Source organism: Bos javanicus, chromosome 4 (assembly GCF_032452875.1).
Source record: "Bos javanicus breed banteng chromosome 4, ARS-OSU_banteng_1.0, whole genome shotgun sequence".
Lineage (NCBI taxonomy): Eukaryota > Metazoa > Chordata > Mammalia > Artiodactyla > Bovidae > Bos > Bos javanicus.
The window spans coordinates 83330053-83348576 of NC_083871.1; the positions used below are offsets into that span (position 1 = coordinate 83330053).

Below are 18524 nucleotides of genomic sequence, written 5' to 3' on the forward strand. Positions count from 1 at the left end.
CGGAAGATACTGCACTTGCATTTACCACCACCACCATCCCCCCAAACAAACAAAAAACTGGGACATGCACCACCTAATTCCTCACTACATGTGGTTCAAACAGGTCAAAGTAAGTTTCAGTATATAAAATACTAAACATTTGGGAATGATCTGTAGGTAATTTTGTGAGTATGCTGTAATGAAAACAGATGCTTTTCAGAAGAAAACTGCTGACATCGCAAGAGTTTTTAAACCTTCAGTTAAGAAACAGCACACCTGTGAAAATGACTATATACTACCAAACGCAATCTACAAATTCAATATGATCCTTATCAAATTACCAATGGCGTTTTTCACAGAACTAGAACAAAAATTTCACAATTCATATGGAAACACAAAAGACCCTGAATAGCTAAAGATAGTCTTGAGAAAAAAGAATGGAGCTGGAGGAATCAACCTTCCTGACTTCAGAGTATACTACAAAGCTACAGCCATCAAGACAGTATGGTACCAGCACAAAAACATAAATATAGACCAGTGGAACAAGACAGAAAGCCCAGAAATAAACCCATGCACCTATGGGTACCTTATTTTTGACAAAGGAGGCAAGAATATACAATGTGGCAAAGCAGCCTCTTCAATAAATAGTGCTGGGAAAATTGGACAACTACATGTAATAGAATGAAATTACACTTCCTAACACTACACAAAGACAAACTCAAAATGAATTAAAGACCTAAATTTAAGACCAGAAACTATAAATCTTTTAGAGGAAAACATGGCAGAACACTCGATGACATAGATCAAAGCAAGATCCTCTATGACCAACCTCCTAGAGTAATGGAAATAAAAACAAAAGTAACAAGTGGGACGTGATTAAAATTAAAAGCTTTTGCTCAGAAAAGGAAAATAGAAGGTAAAAAGACAACCCTCAGAATGGGAGAAAATAGCAAATGAAACAAATGACAAAGGATTAATTTCCAAAATACACAAGCAGCTCATACAACTCATTGCCAGAAAAACAATCAATCTAATCAGAAAGTGGGAAAAAGACCTAAACAGACATTTCTCCAAAGAAAACATACAGATGGCTAACAAACACATGAAAAGATGCCCAACACTACTCATTATTATAGAAATACAAATCAAAACTACAATGACCTATCACCTCACACTGGTCAGAATGGCCATCATCAAAAAGTCTACAAACAATAAGTGCTGGAGAGGGTGTGGAGAAAAGGGAACCCTCTTGCACTGTTTGTTAGTGGGAATGTAAATTGATATAGCCACTATGGAAGACAGTGGCCTTAAAAAACTAGGAATAAAACCACCATATAACCCAGCAATCCCACTCCTAGGCATATACCCTGAGGAAACCAAAATTGAAAAAGACACATATATACCATTGTTCATTGCAGCACTATTTACAATAGCTAGAACATGGAAGCAACTTAGATGTCCACTGACAGATGAATGGATGAAATTGTGGTACATATACACTATGGAATATTATTCAGCCATAAAAGGAACACATTTGAGTCAGTGCTAATGAGGTGGATGAACCTAGACCCTATTACACAGAGTCAAGTAAGTCAGAAAAAGATACATATCATATACTAATGCACATATACAGAATCTAGAAACAAGGTACTGAAGAATTTATTTGCAGGGCAGCAATGGAAAAACAGACATAGAGAATAGACTTATGGACATGGGGAGAGGGGAGGAGAGGGTGAGATGTATGAAGAGAGTAACATGTAAACTTACATTACCATATGTAAAATAGACAGCCAACAAGGAATTTGCTTTATGTCTCAGGAAACTCAAATATGTGCTCTGTATCAATCTAGAGGGGTGGGATGGTGAGGGAGATGGGCGGGAGGAAAAAAAAGAAACAGCACCCCTAACTGACATCATAAGGCAATTTTGTACAAAGGAAAAATAACTCTGGTATTTTGTACATGGATTTTTTTTTTTCTAACTTCAAGTCCTTTGAATCTAAATACCACAGTAAAATAAATATGTTTTGTAGTAACACACATAAATATCCAAAATGATAAATGGGGTAGAATTTAAGGAAACTGCGGCCCAGATGAGCTGATGTCACTTGTGCAAGGATACACAATTTCATTAGCACAGCAGGACTAGAATCCAGTCTGCTGCTTATTTAGCAAGCTCTTCCAGAATCAGTCCTTTCCAGGAATAAGCAGCGGACCTGCCAGCCTTTTAAAAGTAACTGATTTTATAACCTGAGGGGAGGGAGACTTTGTGGTGGGGTAAAAGACTGTTTCCTAAGGGAGACTCACATTCTACCATTTGGATTCAGTCCCTGGTAGCTCAGACGGTCGAGTCTGCCTACAATGTGGGAAACCTGGTTTTCATCCCTGGGTCCGGAAGATCCTCTGGAGAAGGAAACGGCAACCCATTCCAGAACTCTTGCCTGGAAAATCCCATGGACGGAGGACCGTGGTAGGCTACAGTCCAGGGGGTCGCAAAGACTCGGACACGAACGAGCGACAAAATAAATGAGTGACAAAGCCGCCGCGATGCACATTTTTTTTTTTTTTAACAACAAAAACATTTGTATTGGGGCATAGCCCATTAACAATGATTAGCAATGTTTGACAGTTGCAGGTGAACACGAAGCAGCACTTTTAGAAGTAAATGCAAACTGCGAACATGCTTTTAACTATTGACTTCTCCAGATATATGTACCATACAGTTACAACTTGTGGAACTTTGTCCGGGGTCGTTTAGCTTCTAAAAGGTTAATTTTCGGCCTCTGTAGCACAAAATTAGGGATTCCACATCCCAGCGTCTACACTTCATACCAGAACAGCACTCATCTCTCTACTTCACTTGTGACAACACCACCTTATTCGGTTTTCTCCTGCCGTCCCCATCTTCTCTCAACATTTCCCCATAGTAACTTCTGCCACTAAAGCCTCCCATTCAGCTATGAAACGCGCTCGCCCACCTTCTCCCCATCTTCAGGGAGCTTCTTTCTTTCTTCCACTGCCCACTCTCCTTAGTTCTCTCCGGCTTCCAATACCACCCGCAAGAAACACTGCAGAAACATACTGCACACGCGCATTAAGGTCGTCGTCGCTTTGCATCTCGGGAATGCTTGGCCGGTTTCTATCAGTCTCTGATTCGTGGAGCCTCCCTGCGGTAGTTCTCGCGGTATTTGCTGCCGCCAGTCTGCGGGAGAGGTTGCTGTTTCCTGGCGGTCCGTTCTAGCTCATCTGGTCGCCGCGGCTGTTGTGTTTCCAGTTGCCAGGTCGCGTATCATGACGTCCGCCTTGGAGAACTACATCAACCGTATCCTTCAGCCGGCTGCCGCGGGCATTAGCAAAGGCCTTGGTGAGGCCCACGTCTGCCCGGAGTGGACCAGTGCTGGAAAAGCCAGGGTTCGGGATCGGCGGAAGGTTGGGGCACCGGGCCACTGACGGGCTTGGGGCCCGGGGTGAGGATACAGAGATTAAGGATCTGAGACCCATCAGGCTCACCCCCGGGACTGGAACTCGGAGCTCCTGCGGGCCCAAGGCGTCTTTTAACTTGAGAGAAAAACCGAGCAAAACCGACATGATTATTCCGAACTTTTCCGTGTCTCTAGAAATCAATTATTGATTCACCCTTTCCATTTCCCTCGGGCCTATACGTTCACGTTTGGGAATAAGATAAACAGTTTTACCAGCTGCGGCGGTGGACTCGTAAATCTATGTGTTTGTTTTATTCATAGGCTTTGCTCAGTCTTCGAGGATAGCAAAAACTTTACAGATAATGCAAAAATTGAATATCTGCCCCTTTACCAGTTGAAATCTCAACTTTATTGTTGATGGAATTAAACTAATGCTTGCTGTTGTAATAGTTCGCCTTATGGGGCAAATAACTTTAAAAAGCCCCTGTAATAGTACTGTATGCACCATTTTAAAGTCTCGGGACAGAACCATTACGTTGTGCTCTCATGTACAAATTTGGGACAAAAGTGGAATGCTAAAGCTTTTTCTTTTTAAATGATGCAAGCATTATTGGTACTTCTGACATTGATTATAGTTTCTTTTGAATTCCAGAAGGCAGGTCCTGGAAGACAGTGTCTTAACGTACATTAAATCATTTGACATGGAATAGTTTAGCACTGATCCAATTTTCGTTTCAGAGATGAAGAAACAGGATTAAGAAAAGGAAAAATATCTTGCGCAGTTTTCGTATTTGCAATATTCCCCCATTAAAAATGAGTACCAAACATCCCAGCTGTTTTAAGATAGAATACACTGATCTCATAAAAAGGATGTTCTTTTTCTATTTTTCCTTTTTTTAGATTGTGTAGTTGTCACAGAGAATTAAGAACATACAGTTTTATGTTGTAAATGTGGCTGTGTTAAATAGTTGTATTTTAATTCTGTCACCTTTTTTCCTAGTAATTTAAACCATTTCCTTACCAGATTTTAAGTTTTCAGTTTGCATTCCCTCAGAAATGCTTTCCTTGATTCAGTTGTCAGGAACTGTTGCTGTCATTACTTCTGATGGGAGAATGATTGTGGTAAGTATTTGGCGTATTCATTCTCTGCTTTCTTTTAGGCTTTTCTGCCTGCAATGCTCAGTTGTCCCAGACTTTTTTGTGACCTCATGAAGTGTAGCCCGCCAGGCTCCTCTGTCCATGAACTTTTCCAGGCAAGAATACTGGAGTGGGTTGCCATTTCCTACTCCAGAGGATTGTCCCAACTCAGAGATCAAACCTGGATCTCCTGCATCTCTTGCATTGGCAGGTGGATTCTTGACTGTGGTGCCAACTGGGAAGCCCACTCTTTCAGGCTTATTGGTTGTAAATTTTTATGTACAACCTCTGATCTTCAGTGCCTAGGCATCAGAGTACACCTGCATTGCAGGTTTCTTATGATTCAACTCTTTATCTCTTTGATAAATAGCTGCCAATCCGTTTTTGTTTTTTTTTCATTAATAAACATTGACTGTAAGTTACATACAAGGCTTCTTCTGGAAGCTGGGATGAATAACAGAATCTGCCCTCAGAGAACTTCTGGTCTAGTCTGCAGATATCTGTCTATATTTTGTATTTATCTTCCTTCATCTTTTATTTCCTTCCCCATTCAGTGCTCTGACATCTACTACATGAATCATACAATTTTTTTTTTTTAATTGTGTGTGTGTGCTTCATGGAAACTTTTTTTAAGATTTAGGTACTACCTCTATAAAATGAACATTTAAGACATGTACAGTGTTAATCTTCAGATATTCTTAGGTTGTAGTATCTTGTGCTTCTGTAGAATAAATTATGATGAATATCTAAGTTTATTCATCTCATTTTTCCTTTTATCACTGTATCCCATTTTAATTCCAGGAAAGTCTTGGATTTTATTCCATGATTTTTGGCTGCTTAATTTCATTTATATTCATGAGTGTTAACTTTCAAAAAAGTTTTAAGGCTGCTAAACTTTATTGTCTTATATAATTCATAGAATTTGTTCTTCTATCTTCCCACTCTGCAATTGCTGTTTTTGTTTTCTTTTTAATCCTTGGGATTTTTCTCAGTGGGTCCTTAAGTGGCAATTACCAAGTGTCAGACTTTGCCATTTATTAAACATATGTCATGTACCACGAATGTCACATGTGTTATATCACTTAATACTAGTACAACTCTGTGAAGAAGAATTAGCCCTGCATTCTAAGCTAAGTACCTGGATCAGAAAAAGAGTCACTTTCCCAAAGTCATATGAATGTATGTGGCAGAACCAAACTGGGATTTAAACTGGATTTGACTCCAAAGCCTAAGGCTAGTGGTCTTGCTTCCTTCTTAATCAGTAGAGCTGTCATGGTTTTGTTTATTTTTTTAAGGTACCTCACATTGTATTTTGTCAAATTAAGAGAGTTTGAAATATGTTAATCTCATCTTTGAGAAGCCTATCGCTATTAAGAAATATTTGTAAATAGGTTTTTAGTTTGTGGAATACTCTAGTTAAAATTTTTTTTTTTTACAGGATAGATGATAAATTGGAAACTTGTTTTAACTTTATAGAAAGAAAGCCATTTAAAAAGAACATTTTGAGAACTAAAGTTCAGCAGTTCTGTATTCCTTTGACACATAGTTCACTTAATAGAATTTGTTGAGTTGCTAAGTTATGTCCGACTCTTTTTGACCCCATGGACTGTAGCCCACCAGGCTCCTCTGTCCATGGGATTTCCCAGGCAAGAATACTGGAGTGAGCTGCCATTTCCTTCTCCAGGGGATCTCCCCAACCCAGGAATTGAACCCACATATACTGCATTGGCAGGCAAATTCTTTGATGCTGAGCCACCGGGATAGCCCACTTGATAGAACGTGTGTGTCTACTCAGTTGTGTCCAATTCTTTGCAACCCTGTGGATTGTAGTCTACCAGACTCCTCTGTCCATTGAAACTTGATTAAATAGTTACTTGTAAGATGAAGCCAAGAAGCTATGTATGAGTGTGGTAACAACTATTTGCTAACTAGTTTAGTATAGTAAATACTCCACATTTTGCTTCTTTTCCAAATTTTAAGTTAACATTTTCTCTTTATCTTGGTCTAATTTTACATATTTTGAGTTTTAAAACATGAAACTGTAATAAGAGATTTAACCAACCAAAGCCATCAGTATAAGTTGATGTTCTTCAGAAACTGAAATAGCATGAGATACTATGTTGTAATATGCCCATGTCTTCCTTTATTAGGAGCCATGATTCTTCTGTAAAACTCTATTTCCTTCAAGTTGTAGAACTTTCCAGTTGTTGTGATCATATTTATGTCTACTGTTATTGTGTTATTAGGGGGATTAAATAAGTAAATCCATATGCAGCCCATAGAACACTTTGGCAAGTACTAAGTTCTCATCTAGCCTTAGCTATTACTACTACCAGTTGAAGCTTGTGTATGTTTATGGGATTGATTTGAATCTCTGAAAAGTGGTAAATTATATTTGTTTGTTCATAGTAGTGTAATGTAGAAGTTCAGTGGTCTGGCTTTGAAGCTAGCCTTTCATGGTTTGGATTCTAGCTCTGCTAATACATATAATATCTACTACAAAGGGTAGAGATTGGTTGAGATAATGTGTGTAGCATGTTTACTGGCATGTAACATGTGTGATACTGTTACATTACTATAGCTGTTGTGTATAGGAGTATTTCCCTTAAGTTTTCCTTGTTTTAGTTTGTATCTTTAGAATATTCGCTTCTGGACAGCCTGAAGTTTTATACTACTTCCTTGGAAGTAAACTAGTACATGGGGTCCTTTGTAATTCTCAACAGCTCTGAGCACTAGCAGAAGCTTGGTGCCCCCCTCCCCCTTAAAAAACCAAGAGGTAAGTTTTGTGCCAAGAGTACTCTTGGTCATAAAGAGATATTTTATAGTAAACTTGTATGTATATTAAAATAGGTCCTCCTATTGGAATACCTGGCAGCTAAAATGGTGTGGTTGAATTTACACATTCAGATAATTTGTCTTTTTTCTCTTGAATATTTTCTTTACAGGGAACACTGAAAGGTTTTGACCAGACCATTAATTTGATACTGGATGAAAGCCATGAACGAGTGTTCAGCTCTTCACAGGGAGTAGAACAAGTGGTACTAGGGTTATACATCGTAAGAGGCGACAATGTGTAAGTAAAATGTCTTTTTTAAGGCAAGTAGCTCAGACTGTAAAAGCATCTACCTGCAATGCAGGAAACATGGGTTCAATCCCAGAGTCAGGAAGATCCCCTGGAGAAGGAAATGGGAACCCACTCCAGTATTCTTGCCTGGAGAATTCCATGGATAGAGGAGCCTGGTGGGCTACAGCCCATGGGGTCGCAAAGAACTGGACACTACTGAGAGACTAACACACAGCAATATACAATAGATGCACTGCTTTGCTGTGTGGAGAAGAGGTTTCTATCTACTGAGATTTGTCCATATTTCTCATAGTTAAATAGCCTGAATAGGGTCCAGAAAGAGCCCTGTCTTAACACTGGATACTTCACTGGAGGAGGTTCTTAAAATGTTTTTCCAAAATACCCCTAATTTCAGAGGAACATAAATACACCTCCGGGCTAGAGTTTGAAAATGTCTTTGAAATCTCTTGTGTGAACAGTTTTAAATAATGCTTTATAACATAGCTGAATTTATCCATTTTTTCTTTTAATTGTTAGTGTAATTGGCACACTTAAGCTGTCCCATGTTTATGTCGTGGCCTCTGTTAACTTGTGACACTGATAATGGCAGTTTGAGAAGATATATTTTAGTGGTGACAGTATAAGAAAAGTGCAACAGTGTAGAGCAATACTGTCCAGTACAGTTTTAGGGGATGATGGAATGTTACATATCTGTTGTATATCTGCATTGTCCACTGTAGTAGGTACTAACCAAGTGTGTGGCCACTGGGTACTTGAAAAGTAGCTGGTGTGACTGAAGAAATGAATTTTAGGTTTTACTTAATTGTACTTAATTTTAATAGTCACATGTGGCTAGAAGCTGCTGTATTTGTACAGTTATAGAGACTGGAAGATTGTTGAATCACTTTACTAGTGAGTACTGTTTAAAATTAAAACGGCTGGAAGGCAGCGAAAGATATATTAGCATCTCAGATTACTTTGTTGGACAAGTAGAATATGGAAGAAAATCACCTTTAGATGGATAAATTATTTGATCTTTAATCAAAACCAGAGGTTTATAAAATAATCCTATAGAGATAATATTTAGGTGAAGTGAGCTGTAAAGAATGGCAGGTAGAGCCCAGGTCTCCTGACCAGAACACACTGATTGTATTGGGACTCTGCATAATAATTGAGTTTAAGACGATTTCTCTTACTTTAATTTTAAAAAATTTTCTTTTTGAACTTCATTTTTAAAAAATTTAAAACATTGCTGTAGACCCAGTGATATGCTAGAGCCATCTTATACTGCTCACCAAAGCAGATTTTTATATTTTGGGAAATTTTGCAAGCTGATTGATTGACATCTTGTTGGTAGCTTAAAATTGGTTGTAGTAGGATTATTTTGCACTATGGCTATCAGTCAACACTGTGGATCAGCCTACCCCTTTTCCTTGGAGAACTGGTTTTAAAACATTTTTCAGCACTGTACTCTCCATAAGGATTTTAAATGACACTAGATTTTTAAAGATGGAACTGAGGTCTTGATTTGTTTCATATTGAGGAAACTGAACATATTCTTCTACAGTTTGGTATTTCTCTTTTATTAAAGAACTGAAGACTTTATATAGGTTCAAGCAAAATCAGGCAAATTCTGTGTAACATATTTATCTGTAGAACTTACTTTCAGGAAAGCCAGACAAATTTGAACAACCAGTCTCTTATGGAATAATGTTTCAAATATGTCCCCTGGTCTGAATGTAACAATACCTATATCCAGCTAGAGATATTGGCTACCTAGCATGGCATTATGAAATTAATGTTATACGTATTACGTTAGTGTTGAATCAAGGAAAAAATTTGCTGACTTTTAACCCTAGTCAGTCACAAGTCATTCACATCAAAAATCATTTGTTAGATACCTAAATATCTGTTTTGTCATCTTTGTGTGGAAGAATTGCACTTCTTTTTATTGTTGGGTTTACACTGAGTAGATTGAGAAACCATGAAAGGGAAACTAATAGATATTATATTGATGGATTTAGTTCATTGAAGTTACTCAAATAGACACTTTTATTTGCTTATTTAGTAGTGATTTAGATTTTTGATCCTCCCCCAACCCCACCGCACCTCGCCCATTCCCAGAATAGTCCTTCGGTTCAGTTCAGTCACTCAGTCGTGTCTGACTCTTTGCGACTTCGTGAACTGCAGCATGCCAGGCTTCCCTGTCCATCACCAACTCCTGGAGCTTGCTCAAACTCATGTCCATCGAGTCGTTGATGCCATCTAGCCATCTCGTCCTCTGTCATCCCCTTCTCCAATAGTCCCTGGATTCAGTGAAAATCAGGATTGAAACTCTGGGGTTTTATACCATTATCTATCCCATATGTGGTTTTTTTTTTCCTTTAAAGACTTGTGACTTTCCTTTAAAGACCAGTCACACTATGCAGTTCATCCTTTAATCTTCATTCCTGTAACAGTGTTGCCTTCAATTTGAGTTTTGTGACTTAAATATGAAAATGTTTTTTCACTTAACTAGTAGTTCTCTTTATTATCTCCTCTCAGTTTGTCAGAAATGAGATTGTTCTGATTTTTTTTTTTTCCCTTAACAGTGCAGTCATTGGAGAAATTGATGAAGAGACAGATTCTGCACTTGATTTGGGGAATATTCGAGCAGAACCTTTGAACTCTGTAGCACACTGAGGAAAAACTACATATATCAGACAGCTGTAAATCTTTGTACAGAAACTGATTATTCTGAGATTGATGGTCAGAATTTTTAGGAATGTGTAATTGTGGATTTTGACTCCATGTTGATTCATTGTAATATGATATGTAAATTAAAATATTTCTACATTTTCTTGAAAAAAACTTTTTTTTGGCCTAAATAATACACTTGGTAGCTTGGTTTTTATTTTTTTATTAAATATTAATAGTAAAGAAATCTAATGATTATTTTGAGAACTTTTAGAAAAGATATTCTACTATTTTAATATTTATGGAAAATTAGTTGAAAAGAGAAATTCATGTACTATATAAATTAAACATACAAATCAATAGTGAAGGATACATATTTTTTTTCCCTGGTTTTTTAAGTCATGGAAGGGTAAATCTTGTCTTGTGCAGCTATCTGAACCATCCCCATTTATCACACTGCCCTGCTGGTTGCTCTGTAGCACTTTAGAAATGTGGATAAAAGTGTATTTGATTGAGAAAAGGAAAAATGCTAACACAGTTGTGTATATTACCTGACAAAAATTTATTCCATATAGTCTTTTTATTTTTTTCCAGAAAAACATCTATTTCTGCTTTCTTGACTATGCCAAAGCCTTTGACTGTCCATATAGTCTTAAAAACCATCTTACCTTTTAAGAATTGGGGAATTTCTAGTATTAAAGGAAATTTTTTGTTATTTATAAATGTGAGTAAATATATTTTGAGGCAGTGCTTGCTATTATTATCAACAGCTTTTCATGACTCCCTAGTTCCGTAAACCTATTTTAAAAAGATGTAAACATGTTTTCTCCAAGCTTGTCAGGCCTATTCTTTGGTTGATTCTTGGAGTGAGTCAATTAAATTGATAAATATTCCTTCTTTGCTCAACTGGTTGTGTATACTTTTTAAAGGATCCCTAGAAACAGAGCTATAAGCGGTGTTTAGATACCCAAGCTAGTCTGCAAAAATTCTCAAGTCATATGTAGGCCAAAGTGCATAACTTTGTGGTAAGAATAGAAAAGTATTTATTTTCTTGTAATTCAAAATTTCAGTAGTTTCTTTTTAATGAAAGTATTTAAAGTAGAAGTTGCCAAGCCTTTTTTGTTAAGATGCAGGTAATATTTTAAGCTTTGAGGGCTGTATGGTCTCTGTCACAGTTACTTAAGTTTGTTGTTACAGCATGAAGATAGCCAAAGATAATACATAATAGATGATAGTTGTAGCTGTGTTCCAATGTTTCAACAGAACTTTATTTACGATAACAGGTGGCAAGCTGGATTTGGCCTGTAGGCCACAGTTATTGATCCTTGGCTCAAAATGAAAAATTCAGGCTCAATAGGAAGAGATGGTGACTGATTTGTATAAATTCTGGAAAGGGTTTCTGGAATGGATCCTTTCAGAGTTCAGAGGTGGATTTTATTGTATTTATTTTGTAATATTGAAATCCCTACTTATTAAACATGGTAGTTCTTTTGGTTCACAAATAAAACATTTTCCAGAGGAAAATATCTTCACATTTTCACAAAACCAAGACCTGTAAGGAGAGAACTGTTAGAAAGTTTTCTCCCTTGGTCATGAAGCACCAATACCCAGAATAACTTGGTTGATGTTCTGAAGTTCAGGGCTGTCTCTGGGAGGATTAGAGGAAGGTTAGGTAGTATTGGCTATCCATAGATATTTGGCTTTTGTAGTATAAGGTTTTATAATCAATTTAGTTATAAAATGAAAACAATGCAAAGTGGGTAAAGCAAATAGGCCACTTTAGTTAGGGATTGTAAACCAGATGTTCTGTTTAAATATATAATGTATTTTAAATTGGTCAACTAATTCCAAAAGGAAGGAATACAGCTCATTCAATGGCTAAGTAAAATGTATTCCAAGTATAAATGATGTCCAGAATCTGATGCTTTCTCCACAAACTTGACCTAACACAAATAACACACATACCATAATCCCTCTCCCTCATAGTAACAATTTTCCTCTATATGATGTGTCCTGGGGGTAGCAGGGGATAAGATGGTTAGATAGCATTACTGACTCAACATGAATTTGAGCAAACTCTGGGAGATAGTGAAGGATAGAGGAGTCTGGTGTGCTGCAGTCTATGGGGTCACAAAGAGTTGGACACAGTGACTGAACAACAACCTTTTGAAATCTAAAATGCCTCATAAAGATGTATTTTCCTAATTGATGCCAGAATAATCATTCCCAAAATATAAATTGAATGTCTTTATTAATGCTTGGTAGGGGAAGTGAATGAAAACACACAAGTGAAGTGAAGTCACTCAGTTGTGTCTGACTCTTTGCGACCCCATGGACTATAGCCTATCAGGTTCCTCCGTCCATGGGATTTTCCAGGCAAGAGTGGATTGCCATTTCCTTCTCCAGGGGATCTTCCCAACCCAGGAATTGAACCTGGGTCTCCCACATTGCGGGCAGACGCTTTACCGTCTGAGCCACCAGGGAAGCCCAAAACACAAAAACACAAAAGGGTACACGTAATTCTTCATTCCTGGGTGCACATGGTGGGCCTTTTATGCTCAACAAATTCAAGTTGGATTTCATATTGCATGAACATTGTAAGGGAGCCACAATTATGAGTGCCAACTTGATTAATATGTGGTGTCAAGTCTTATATTCATAAATAGGACTTTATAATTTCTTTATAAAAAGGCTGAAATCAATTTAACCTGCAATTGTCTCTGTGCTTTGACTCAGACTAAGTTGAACTTAATAATGAAACAAGGAAATTCGGGGCAAGATATTTTCACTGAAGTTTTTTGTAAAGGGCAATTAACTGCAAAAAGAACTTGTTTTTTAACTGAAAAGATACCAACAGTTTAAAGGTAATCTTATTAATACTTGCTTTACTTAAACATGTATTTAGCACCTTTATAAAATTCTGGATTTTTAATGTGAAGTAGAAGTATGACAAAAACAGCTTATAAGTAGTATTCATTACACAAATGTAGGCTGTCTTTGTCAACATTTTTCTCAGATGTGTAACATGGAAGGTTTACCATGTAGATGAGAGAGTATAGTGTCCCTTTATAATGTGAATGTACTTGTAGTCACAGTTAAGAAGCAATCTGTAACTGGCAATATAGTGTATTCTGGGCCTTCACTTTTGAAATTAGTAGGGAGCATTTACTGAGTGCATAGCATGGACTAGGCATGATACCAAGTGTTTACATTACAGATCATTTTACATGTGGAGAAACAGACTCAACAGGGTTAAGTGTGTGAGGTCATACTTGTAATAGGCTTTTAATTGAAGCAGGTTTTTTGTATTCCTTATATACCCTCTCAGCAGCAAGTATAATCTCCAGGTCTCTGCTGTCTAGTGTCTCTCAGAAGCCTGGAGGAAACAGAAATATTTCCTGGAGGAAATAGAACTAAGGCAGTTCCCAAGGCTGCGTGTGCACCATTTTCATTTGGTTACATGGGATGCTTTAAGTACTCTTGGGCCCTACTCTTGCTGATTGTGGCTCAGTAGATCTGAAATGGGGCAAAAAGGAATACTAAAAAGCTAAATCATGAAATTGTGGTGGGATTAAAAGACCTAGCACTTGTCATAAGCCAGATGAATCCCCAGTTATACCTCAGAACCCTTACCTTGAAGACAGTGATAATACCTATCTTCCAGGATTGTGACAAGTGAAATTAGACTGCATTTAAAACACTTGGTATGATGTGCTAGCTATAACAGTACACTATTCTAGGTATCCAAAGACCAATGTGGAAAAGTTATAAACATGGGTCATATCACCTTAGTTTTTCAGAGTCCCACTGGCTATCATATCTCTATAAGAGATATCTCAGTATATAAATTAGGATTTCAGGTTTAATAATAATAATGTATAATAAATTTACATTGTTTTAACACATATACAGGAAGATTGATTTGTTTTATGAGGAGCCCTATGCCAAAGAAAACCTTTTCCATTTAATTGCATTTTTTGTTTGTTTTTCAAGCCATTTAAAAAGCTATCCATTGATCTTTTATAATAGAATGTTGTAGCGTGACTTAACAGCCTTGAAAATTTAACAGAGGTTAAAGTAAGACAATATAGACATTACTCCCAAAGTAGAAGCATACGAAAATACAGAACACAATATTAAATGTATATTTAGGTAAGAAAAAGACTTTTTAAATACTCCAATATTAGAGCAATATCAGTACACCTAAAAGGCACAAGAATTATTTGTTAAGTTAGCGAATGAAAACTATGTTTTTCTTAGGAAAGGATTTTTGAAAAACCACAGAAATTATGAGTACCTTGTTGACTAAAACTACATCTATTCCATGCTTCTATTTTTGACATCTAATAAAATGCCTCATTTATGTAAGGGCATTTTATAAATTTATAAATTTTTAACTACTATTTTAACCTAATGGTGGCCTCAGGTCATGCATTACACAAGTTACCACCTTTAAGGGGAACCGTTTTCATTGCAGCATTTTTGCTTTTGTGACATATTTTTCTACTTCTATCAAAACTCTGAATTAGGTCCAGAGATGGGCTATTTGTAAACTATTATACAAACATAACTCCTCTGCTTGATGGCAGTTAAGTATCTTGTTCTAACAAAATCAGTAAACATTGTGGACTGGATCAGACACGACTGAGTGACTAAACCACCACCATGGACCGGATGGTGTGTCCCTCCAAAATTCATGTGTTGAAACCCTAATTTCAATGTGATGGTATTTGGAGGTGGGAACTTTGGGAAGTAATTAAATCATAGGAGCCCTCATGAATGGGTTTAGTGCTCTTATATGAAAAGGCCAGAGATAGCTTCCTCTTTCAGCCACATACGGACACAGCAATTAAACCAGAAAGGGCTCTCACCAAGAACCCGCTCATGCAGATGCTCTGATCTTAGACTTCCAGTCTCTGGAATTGTTCTAACAAATGTTTATTGTTTGAGCTACCTAGTCTATAGTAATTTGTTACAGCAGTCTAAACTGATTAAGTAAATCATGATGATTAGCCAACAAACAGAAGAAAAGTATTTTCTTCTAAGAGGAGCAAAACATTCTCTTCAAATTATGAAAGAAAGATCGATAATAGATTAATATAACCACATATAAAATAACTTGTGATTCTCAAAAAAGAATTGCTTTAATAACATCTATACTGATTTTCAAAAGTAAATTAAAATGTAATATTAGTATACACCATCTAAACCTGACATTTCTTTTGCAGTTCATATAATTTTGTTTAAAGTCCCAGTTTAAAGAGACAGGTGTTTTTTTTACAAATAAATGACTCTGTAGATTTTTACAAATGATTATCATATAATAATCATTTATTAGAAATAATGTTATAAAAATAATGAACTCATTATATAATAAATCCAAATTGTAATTATAGAGAAACAAATGACATACTTCTAGTTTGTACAAAGGTACCATATGGGTTTAATGAACTTAGTGAACTTTTGAAACTAAATATAAATCTCTCTTCAGACATTATTATTTCAGAATTTCAGTTACCTTCTTAAAGAATCACAAATTGTAGAATTTCAAGAAAGAAATGCTAATGACAACATTTATATATTGATCTTTAAACAGCTCTTTTGTTATCAAAACTTTCATAAGCCCACTCTCTGTATCTTTGGCAGGACCACCAACAGAAAATCCACTGTGAAAAGTCTTAACTTGATAGGTACATTTGAGATCAAGGATATTTGGATGTCTTTTATTATTTTTCCTAAGAAATTACATGGGGGTTGTTATATAGAAAAAAATATAAATAACATTGCTATTTTAATACTGATATAGGTACCAACCATGTTACATAATACTCATGTGTCTGATAATAGAAGAGACAGCAGCTCATAACCTATTGATAAAAATTATATAAAATTAGCATACAATTATTCATATCCGTCAAATTTCTGAGCTCTATTAGCTTTATCTTAACATTTAAGGGAAAAATTGTTCTCAAGTCATCCTGAATTGAAGGGGACACAGCTCATTAAATTAACCAGAGATAGCATGATATGAGAAGTGTCCTGAAGCTTATCAGTTCCTGTCCCAGTTCTAACACAAAGCTTTTTTCCTTGGTCAAGTAATGAAAATGAGAGAGATGATGTTGGCCTGGACTACAGTGATGGCCATGGTCAAATTCTGTATGTATTTGGAAGCACTTCATACAGTTTTTGCTAACTGATCATATGTGGCCTTTGAAAAAGAAGGAAGTCAAGGATGACAGTAAAACTTTTGACCTGAGCAACATGAAGAACGGAATTACCTGCCCTTAAGTAAGAAAGACAGTGACAGATTGGAATGTCAGGAGAGCACTTGAAAAATGTTAAGTTTGAGATGCCTATAGAAGCTATAGACAACTGGATATATCAGTCTGGAGTTTAGCAGAGGGAACCAGACTAGAACTCCCAAATTTGGCGTTGACTGTCTAGATATGTTAAAGTTTTGGAACTGAATGAGATCAACCCAGAAGGGGATATAGATGGTGGAAGAAATCAAATGGATTCTGGACATATTGTGTAGTTAGACTTGACAGAATTTGCTGTTAGTTAAATGTAGGTGTAAAAGGTAAGATTCAAGAATGGCTCCAAGGGTTTGGAGGGAAAAAAATGAAGCTATGGATTGACTGATCCTGAGACTCTCCATTATTGGAGATAAAGAGGAATCAGGGAACTAAACAGTAGGACTGGTTAGAAAGGAAGGAATGAAACCAGAAATGGAAAATGTCTTGGAAACCAAGTGAAGTGTGTTTTGAAGAATAAGCAATGAATTGACTTGGATTTACATGAAAAGTGAGAAATGACCCTTGGGTTTCATGTGATGGAGATCACAGTCAATCATATTTAAAGTAGTGCAGATTGAGCAAAATTGGAAAACAGGGTAACTATGGCAGTTGCTTTCAAGTGAGAACAGAGGAAGAAAAATTACAGAGATTACAAGATTATAGATGATTCTAAGGCTTTTGCTGTAAATGAGAGAAATGAGGCAATGATTGCAGGGGGAGGTGTGGTCAATTTTTTGTTTTTAGGATGGATACTAGCACGTATTTATGTCAATAATGTCATCAGAGAGAGAAACTAAAGACATGAGAAAGCAGGGGAAAGGTTGATGAAGCAATACAGAAGATGGGGTTCTAGAAAATAAGAGAAGTGCTGGCCTTTGCTAGAAACATGGACATATTAGCATATGAATAGAAGAGAAGGTAAAATATTTTTTTGGCAAGGTGTAGATAAGTGGATGGGCTTCCCAGGTGACTCAGTGGGATAAGAATCTGCCTGCCAATGCAGGAACCCTAGGAGACACGGGTTTGATCCCTGAGTCAGGAAGATCCCCTAGAGTAGGAAATGGCAATCCACTCCAGTATTCTTGCCAGGATAATTCCATGGACAAAAGAGCCTGGAAGACCACAGTTCACAGCATCACAAAAAGTCAGACACGACTGAGCAACACAGCACAGTGGAGAGATGTCCTGGTAGCCGATAGAATTGCTTTTCTGATTCTTTTCTCAGTGAATCAAAAGCCAGGTCATCAATCAAGAAGTTTGAAGACAGAGAAGATATGAAATATTCAAGGAAAGTGTAAGTATGAATGGATGAGGGAAATACCTAAGAATTGCTGGGAAGTATAATCCATTTTGGAGAAGTCAATGGCAACCCACTCCAGTACTGTTGCCTGGAAAATCCCATGGATAGAGGAGCCTGGTAGGCTGCAGTCCATGGGGTCGCTAAGAGTCAGACACAAGTGATCGACTTCACTTTCACCTTCCACTTTCATGCATTGGAGAAGGAAATGGCAACCCACTCCAGTGTTCTTGCCTGGAGAATCCCATGGATGGAGAAGCCTGGTAGGCTGCAGTCCATGGGGTCGCTAAGAGTCGGACACGACTGAAGCGACTTAGCAGCAGCAGCAGTAGCATAATCCATTTCAAGTGAAATCCATTTCAGGGTTTTCATGAACTGAAAATGAGAAAAGACATCACAACTGTGTATTTTCCTTTAGTCACATCCAGTGACTCAGGGCTAGACAAATTTAGATAAGAATTTTACTATTTATTTATGCATGTACTTATGTATTTATTTGACATTAAATTTATGTATTTATGTATTTATTTATTGTTGCAGCATGTGGGATCTTTAGTTGCAGCATGCAGGATTTAATTACATGACCAGGTGTCCAGCCTCAGCTCCTTTCATTGGGAATGCAGAGTCTTAGCCACTGGACCACCAAGGAAGTCC

At 37.0% G+C, this 18524-nt stretch overlaps 1 protein-coding gene and 1 long non-coding RNA gene across 3 annotated transcripts in view; both read left to right on the forward strand.

Moving 5' to 3' along the window:
- Nucleotides 1-3131: 3131 nt before the first annotated feature.
- LSM8 (LSM8 homolog, U6 small nuclear RNA associated) lies at nt 3132-10856 on the forward strand (the record flags this gene model as incomplete). The annotated part of the gene is made up of 4 exons (XM_061415364.1): nt 3132-3300; nt 4482-4522; nt 7483-7610; nt 10193-10856. Coding segments are annotated over 4 exons (429 nt in total), but the record flags the coding sequence as incomplete, so codon positions are not given.
- A 68-nt stretch (nt 10857-10924) lies between these two features.
- LOC133246334 (uncharacterized) overlaps nt 10925-18524 on the forward strand; it is a 31933-nt gene continuing 24333 nt past the window's right edge. Inside the window, exon 1 of one of the 2 annotated variants that reach the window (XR_009736013.1) lies at nt 10925-13141. This is a non-coding gene — a long non-coding RNA (uncharacterized LOC133246334). The other variant, XR_009736012.1, reaches the window with a different exon arrangement.